We start from the raw sequence: 8,277 nt of genomic DNA, 5'->3' as shown, positions 1-8,277 counted from the left end.
TGCTGAACCACAAAAGTATCCCGAGCACTTCAGGACCTGAGCGTGAGCAACAGGTCTCCCACAAGCCGCAACAGCCTGTCAATAGCCGGGCCGGGAGCAGATGAACGGCACTTTTGTTATGCCCAAGGGAGGAATGGGAGAACAGGGAAAGGAAATGATCTGCAATTATTAGTCCACATCGCCGCCTCTCTTCCACACATGGGCATACCGTCTACTGGCGCTTTCCATATAATGAGCTCTTTAGATGCAGAACGGCAATGCATGAAAGCCAGGCATCTGATCCTGTTCTTAATCACTCATATTTTCTGCCAAAAACTTGGAAAACTTTTGATTTTGTCACAAAAAAAACATTTTGAAATCTCAACTATTTTCAAATGTGATAGGAGCCATTCCCCTCCGGGTTTATCCAACAGCAAGAACAACTGGAGTGGGAACAAGGGGCAAGCATGTCCCTCCTCCTCTGACTGGCAAAGCGTTTTTTCTGAAGAGGGAAATGAATTATTCCTATCCTCTGATCTTTGGAAGGAGAAGGTAGCCGAATTCATTCTTCCCCAGTGGGTGATTTCAATTTGGCTCCCGATTGCGTTGGCTCCCAGGAGGTCCTCTACCCCCAGAACGGCAGGATTGTTAAGCAGCAACCTTATCACCGCTGTAGTAGCAGAAGGATGATAAAATGCATCAAGGTTTCTGAACTGTTCAAGTGCTGTTATGCACCGAAGAGAGGCTGTCAAGTCAGATCGGTGCTTTCTTTTTAGTTAGCTCCCAACTCTGAGGGGAGGAGTTGGCTATGGGGCAGCAGCTCAGGGAAGCAACTGGCAAAGAAAAATCTGGGTGATTCAGACTCCCGTTGGAAACAAGGCCTAGATGATCTACTTGGGGCTGGTCCTGCTTTGAGCAAGGGGATGGGCTACATGTGACCTCCTGAGGTCCCTTCCCACCCTCATTTTCTATGATGCTATGAATCAACCTCTACTGGTTTCACTGAAAAATCGAATGCGAAGAAGATAATAATGCTGGAAAGGCAAACGTACGTAACACACAATTTGCACGCCCTTCAGCTGATGAACCAAAGTGTCCTCTTCCTCCTTGGACAGAAAGAGAAGAGACAGGTTACCCGCTCATATTTGAACCCAATCGAGTCCGTTGCTAGCTGTGCCGTGCAAGATGCCTCTCTGATATCAGATCCTTAACGAATCGGTCGCAAAACACGAGACACAGCATCACAGGGCCCAGCTCCAAGAGGGGCAGGTCAGAGCTGCGAGTGGCAAGTGATATTTTAGATCGGTGGGAGCCAACCTTTATGGCAGGTGTGCCAAAACTAGCCCCGCACCCACCCTGAGGGCCACTCCAATCCCCTTCCCCGATCAGCCATGTGCCATACGCCAGAGCCGGCCCGTGCCGTTAGTGACATGTGCCACAGGTGTTTCAGGTGATAGGCAAAGCAGCCCCAAGGTTTACTCCCATGTGTCTTGCAGCCTCGGAGAGGATCATTTTCCATGCACACCAGCAAAACGCAGCTTGTTTCATCGAGACTGCGAACAGGTTTTCTTCAAAGGAGACAGAGCTCTCTCATGTTTCAATAATGCGGAGCATACTGGTGCTTACAGATGAAGGACGATCCAAAGAGCTATAGATTCTGCGGTTGTGAGACTTGTACACTCAACTCCGTCTAGCTCCAGGTAAGCACGCCTGCCTTTCATCTACATCGGCATGCCCTGGACCTCGTCTTTTCCGTTAACCCCAGCACAAGTCCCAGCACGACCGAGAGTCATAAATATGCCCTTTGCTTCTAACTTCTTAACCTTGCCAAACCCAAATGTATTCCTGCCCCCTGAAACAGCTCCATTTATATTAGTGCTTGCATATCTATGCCTGCACGTTGGCGTAGCCTAGCAGTTGCTATAGTGATGGGTTGTTTTGGGGAGGCGAGATTGCTTACCGGGTTTCCTACTAAGAAAAAACTGGGATGAAATCTCGTTTGTCTCCCGGGTGAGGCAAAATGCCGTGGATCTGCCTCTGATCCTGCTGCAGCTAACGCCACATTTGCAGATTAGCCAGGTGTGGGTTTATAAGCAGGGTTTTCTGCCTCTGTTTGCAGAAGCATCATTTATGCCATGAGTTGGGGCTGCCTTTGAATTTCCACGAACCACCTACCCTAGGGCTCAGCTGAGGATTGACTACAAACATCCATAACCTGGAACAAGCATTTGGGAAGAGTCGAGACCAGCCTTAACAAATGTGCTAAGTGTCTCTACTTAACTGAGAGTCATTTAACTCAGGAAAATGCAGACAAGACCTCTCGTCAGGGTCTAAGTCCCTCCCGGTAAAGAGCTCAGCGCATACGGCCACGGATATGGAAGGGTTTCAGACCCTCTCAAGGAGATGTTCACAACTTGTACAACCAGGCCCTCGGGCTAAACAGGAGAAACACAAAGCAGCAGGTTTTATGAGTCACTACCAGGAATGTGAGAAAACTGGGTAGAAAATGGCTAAACATAGCATGGACTCTTTTTCTGTTTTTAATTTTCATTGATTGCATAGGTTTTATAGACATGAGGGCTGGAACGGACCCCGTCAGATCATCGGGTCCAGCCCCCTTGCCCCAGGGGCAGGAAGTCAGCTGGGGTTAAAGTATCCCAGCAAGATAAGCATGCAAATGTTTCTTGAAGCAAGATAAGCATCCGAATGTTTCTTGTTTGTGCGTGTTGTCGGCAGGGACTTCTCGATACCTAGGACCAAATTCTCCTTTTCAACGCGTTATTCATCAAATTAATTCTACATTGTATATATTACAGAATGAAATACTTTTCTATTCTACTGCCTAAAAAGATGATGTAGCCCATGTGAAGCACAGCAGACCTGCAAATCCATCACCAGTGTCACACTGGTAGGGGAACAAAGCATATGCCGAAGGTACAATCATGCAGGAGAATGCAGGAAAACAGGTCAAAACAAATCAATTCTGGAATCAGTCTTCCACTCTTCTGAGACTGAAGTTTTCAAAGGGAGTGTGATGCAAGTTAAACTATGCAGAGTAGCTTGGTAACAGCAATCAAACAAAAGAGCCATCTGTCCGTAGACTAGAGCCGAAGGAAACGTGTTACAACTGCTACAGAGGAGGAACAATTTGGAAAAAAACAGGAAGAAATCCAAGGAGGAAAATCCTCATCTTGTTCCAGCAGAGAAAAGACCCAATGTGGAGAATAGGCAAGGAAAGAGTCTCTCCAGAAAAAGGGAGAATTAAATAAAAACCCATTTCCTCCCAAAGAGCGCTGCTTGCCATACCTACAGAAATCACCCCAACCACCGTCTGAGGAGGACCAGGACAGCCATTTAGCAAAGCACAGCACAAGTGTCTAGACCAGTGATTCTCAACCAGGGGACCTCGATATCCTTTCAAGGGTGCCACAGGGTGCTAAGCAATGTTAGCATTCATAGATTCATAGATTGTAGAGTCGGAAGGGACCACAATGGATCATCGTGTCCGACCCCCTGCCCCTGGCAGGAAAGAGGACCAAGGTCAGATAACCCCAGCCAGGTGACTATCAAGCCACCTGGCTGGGGTCATCTGACCTCGGTCCTCTTTCCTGCCAGGGGCAGGGGGTCGGACACGATGATCCATTGTGGTCCCTTTCGACCACACGCCTAACAGCATTGTTAGGCATGCTACCAAAATTCACAAACTAAAACCAAAGATTTCAGATAAGAATTCAGTGTTAAAAACATCCTGACCTGCTCTGGTCTTTGAGTTTTGTTGCAACAGGAGAACTGCTCTGTTAGTTTTCAGTAGGCATAAACGGAGTGAAAGCAAGAGATGACATTTTCCAAGGGGCGTTTTGGATCTAGCAAAGGGTGCCTTGAGTCTAAAAAGGTTGAGAACCACTGGTCTAGGATAAGGGGGAAAAGACAGCCAAATGAAACCGCAGGGGAAATTTTAAGAAGGTAAAATATAGCTATCCTAATGAGAACATGGTGAGAACACCAGGACTAAGAAACCTATTCTTTTCCTTTAAACCCTGAATACACAAGCAGCTGGAACACTTTTTTTTGCATCTCAGACGAGATATCCAGGTTGTAGCCATATTGCTCTAGAAGCAAAAGGAATCAGAACTCGTGGTGGAGGTGATATCTTTTATTAGATCAACTCAATTTTTGCACCAAAAAAAATCCTTCATTTTTTGCAAAAATCAAGTTGGTCTAATAAAAGATCTCACCTCTACCACGAGTTCTGATTCCTTCAGACGAGATACAACATTTCCATCGGCACAACACCTCGTGGCACTAAGCTGGGGTATGGACTCATGGACCGAAGTGCCACAGATGAAATCACAAACACTGTTTCTCTAAATGTGGAGGCATATTTTTAAAACATCCTGGCTCCAGCTGAGCGACTGCTTTTAAACCGACAAACTTAAATTACAACCTTTCAAAGTGGCCACTTAGAGTAATCACTTCAGTGAAAGATGCCCATCTCATCTTTCTGCATCGCTGGTACTGTGTGCTGGAGAAAAAATTTCCGCTGAAGCCTGTAAGCTAGTTATGACCCCTGGTGATCTACAGCGTGGTCACACTTCATCTTTGTCACACTCAGTCTGAGCGTGCAACGCTCCACCTGCAACTGAGTGAACCACTGCTCCGGTCAAGATATAAGATTGCAGGGGATGGGAGGATGGCTATGATATGTCTTCACTACTCTTTCTTGGGTGATGCCTGTCCCCACACCATGGCTTAGGGTATGGCAGTGCAAAACTCATGGGATATGACCCCGGAAGCTCTAGGGACACATACAGATGAATCATGAGTTCAACCCCAGGAAGATGCAATAACCCAGGCCAAGCTAACCCAAGTTCTTAGCTCCAGATGCTAACTGCAGTAAAGCCAAGGCAGCATAAGCTGCTCTATTTTCTGTATGTTCCCCATGACCATTACCTGGGACAATATTATTTATAAACCTACCCCTTCACGCCTCGTTTCTTGGGCAGGTTCAGGATCCACTTTCTTTCCTACACTGCTAATTTCTTCATCTTTGTCCTGTTTGGGGGAAAAAAGAGCTGCCCTGCTTCTTATCTCACGGTACTTGTTGCTTTGCATGCCAGAGGGAGAACAACGCTTGGCCTTGTTTCTCCAAGACACAGACACCTCCGTGCTTTGTGATAGCAGAGCAACCTCAGCAGGACCGAAACACTCCCTTTTAGAGTCCTGTTGCACTGACTTGTGCTCAGCATCAACACACGCAGCCTCCAACTCCTCTGCAATCTTGCTCAGAAACCAAGAACCGTCATCGCTTTCCCGGCTGGGTTTGAAGTTTCTTTGGTTGCAGGATTTCTGCTCTTCTGCATTCGGCTGCTCGTGGAAGACTTCTTCAGCTTCCTCCAAGGAATTCTGCGCTGGGCTTTCCACTGGAGCAAGATGGCTCTCCGTCGTGCGAGAAAGCTCGCGCTTCACAGGAGTTTCGTACTTTGCCGCGCTGGATGAGGAAATGCAAATGGGTTCCCGGTCTGCGATATTTCTGTCTTCTTCACTACGAGCAGGGAGGAGACAACATGCTTTGCGCAGCTTTTTGTCACCAAGCATGCGCTGAGTCTTGTTGACTGATAGATCTGCAGAAGTCTCTTCCATCGGCTTTCTTCTAAGACCCTTAACAGTATTCTCAGGTGCCAGAACAATTCTGCTGGACTGGCTAATACGACTGGTCCGGTTTCCTCCTGAACATCTGGAATCACATCCCTTTCTATTAGAATCCGCTGTTAGGGAGCTATCAGATATGTTATCCTTCCCTAACTCCCTATCTGTTTTGTTCCAGTGTTTTATAAGCGTTTCAATGGGAACTACCTTTCCGTGTTTTTCCTGCTCTTTCTCAGGGGTCATGCTGGAGAGAGGGGAAGGATCCGGCTGTACTCCCCACACCTCCGGTATACGTAACACATCCACTGAGGAACTCTTCTGCCTGTCTTCCAGAAGAGACAGCTTAGCGAAAATGCCCTGCTCACACATATCTGAATAATCTGAAGAGTCCATTTCCACTAGTGATCCGTTTTCTTGGGTTTCTTCAATAGCGCAGTGAATCTCCGTATCAATACCATTCGATCCTGTGGAAGTGACTCCTTTCTCTGACCTACTGATCTCTGTGATCTTTGCGTTATTTGAATTCTTATTTTGCACCCCTGTCTTAATGTTGGGGACTTTATTTTGTTTCTTAGTGTTGCTTTCTTCTAAACCCCCACGCAAAGTGATTTGTAACGCGTCAGAGAAAACGGTCTCTCTCTCCTTTTGGGTGTTCAATGACAGTCTCTCGCCACTTGAGCTCATTAACGAATATCTATATTTTTCTTTTAACTCGTCCCTGAGATCTTTCAAGACTACGTAACTTGGCTTCATAAGGCTTATCTTGTTCCTGCCACACATTCTCTTAGGACTTCCCAAAGGCTCGCAAGCTGTAATGATCTCTTCCTTAAAATCTGTATCTTCTCCTTTTATTTCTCTGACATCAGAGTTTCTGCTGCAAGTGAAACCCTCTCCGGCCATCTCGCCTTCCCTCTCCAATGGCACCTTGTTCTGTCTGACCCCGTTCAAAGAATCTGCTGAGTGTTCATCACTCCCATCCTCATTTGAAACAGGAGTTTCTCCCACTCTCTCGCCTGCAACTGGGTCGTTGCCAGCTGTGGTGTGAATGCTGTGATGGGAAACAAAAGAATAATGTTTTCTTTCTGCTTGGACAATTCAGAAACACTTGTGCTACAACCAAAGTTAATTAAAGAGATGCTGGCTGCCCCTCGTCAACACTATTTGTGAAGAATTAAGGTGGTCCAAGTTACTAAAGGGTTCACAAGACTCCTCATTGAATGTTAATGGAACTGAAAATAGTCCATGCCTTGCAAGGTCTGACCCTAAGAATTTAGGTACCAAGGTCAATTCTGCAGACCTGGCTACCGTACTTCTCAACTGTCCCACATCGTTCCTTATTTTAAGACCAAACTCACCACTGTCCCATGAAGATTTTATGACATCACACTTTTATGACTGCCAATTACACCAATGGTGCATAACGGAAGTTAACTGTACTAAAACAATTACTCTCAAATAGTTTTAAATTGCTATTATTTCAGGTTGGGTTTCTGTTCCACCTTGAGACCTATATTTAAACCTCAGCTGATCAAGAAGCAACTCTTGCTGGCTGAGGCACTTGCATTGGTGCCAGGAACCATCTGTGACACCGCCACTGCCTCAAGATGAACCGTACAGGGCCAGCTGAAGCGCTCTCAAAGATGTAACACGTTTCGGTGGTGCTGAGATCATGGCAACGCACCCAGCACCTGCAGACTGCCTGATGTTCCTGCAAACCTGGGCTGCATCATGCACCTTTGTTGCTACTGTATTTAAAGACCCACATGCTTCTTGAATACACGTGCACGCAGCTCCCAGATATAAGCGGAAGCTGAACGGAGATGGCATATGGCCCTTAACGATTACTGAGTGCTACAAAATTGTAGTCAGCAATGAGGATGAATAATTCAGGTGACTAAATAAGCTGGATGCATAACTACTGTCATTATTTATGAATTATGCATGCTTATTTTTATTTGCTATCCTTAATTTTTAATTGTTTAAGAATGAAACAGTAAACTAAGCCTTAGTTGCCTCAGCTGGGAATTGTGGAAACATAAAGGCTGGCCTGCTCTAGACCTCCTCCTCCACAAAAGTGCTCTCTCTCAAGGATTCATGAGACCAAGGGGGTCTCAGGGCCCTCTGCCTGCCCTTCCCCATTCAGGTGCACGAGACCCAGGGGCAACAGTGATTCGATCAAGTTTTATGTCATGGTCGGGGCATCGTGACAACTTACACAATTACAGAATTAAGGCCAGAATCTATTCTACCTATTGGACATAGAAGTGGATTTAGGGGCCTAAGTGTGAATCCATTTCACCCTGTTCAAGTCCCTGAAAACGCACCTATTTTCCAACTCTATTTTTGTAAAACAGTCATCCTTACGACTGAGTCACAAAAAAGCAGTGAGGAGGAGGAGGCCTCATGAAAAACAACTGATAGCTATAAATACTAGGGCAGGCAGACAAGATGCCATGGACCCAAATCAGGCTGCTCCCTCTCCGTGTCCCCAGTGCAGAGAGCAACAACTATGGCTTCTTACCAACCAGCCCCAATCATGTGACATACGGGAGTCTCAAAACGGGCAGAAATAAGGCAAAATTCACACTCTTCACAGGACTTATGGTGAGAATCCCTTCCCCAAATGTGGGGCTGGGTGTCACAAGCATTCAT

General features: G+C 46.3%; 1 protein-coding gene across 4 annotated transcripts in view; it reads right to left on the bottom strand.

The window, feature by feature from the left end:
- SPOCD1 (SPOC domain containing 1) overlaps nucleotides 1-8,277 on the bottom strand; it is a 32,655-nt gene that overhangs the window by 22,257 nt on the left and 2,121 nt on the right. For 3 of the 4 annotated variants that reach the window (XM_006019358.3, XM_025198734.1, XM_014517847.2), the window contains exons 3-4: nucleotides 4,957-6,673; nucleotides 1,032-1,085 (exon numbers count right to left, since the gene is read on the bottom strand). In XM_006019358.3, the coding sequence (XP_006019420.2) occupies nucleotides 1,032-1,085; nucleotides 4,957-6,673 (1,771 nt within the window). The remainder of the gene's footprint in view (nucleotides 1-1,031; nucleotides 1,086-4,956; nucleotides 6,674-8,277) is intronic. The other variant, XM_006019359.3, reaches the window with a different exon arrangement.

Source organism: Alligator sinensis, unplaced genomic scaffold, assembly GCF_000455745.1.
Source record: "Alligator sinensis unplaced genomic scaffold, ASM45574v1 scaffold337_1, whole genome shotgun sequence".
NCBI lineage: Eukaryota > Metazoa > Chordata > Crocodylia > Alligatoridae > Alligator > Alligator sinensis.
This window is presented reverse-complemented; position numbering and strand designations above follow the sequence as displayed.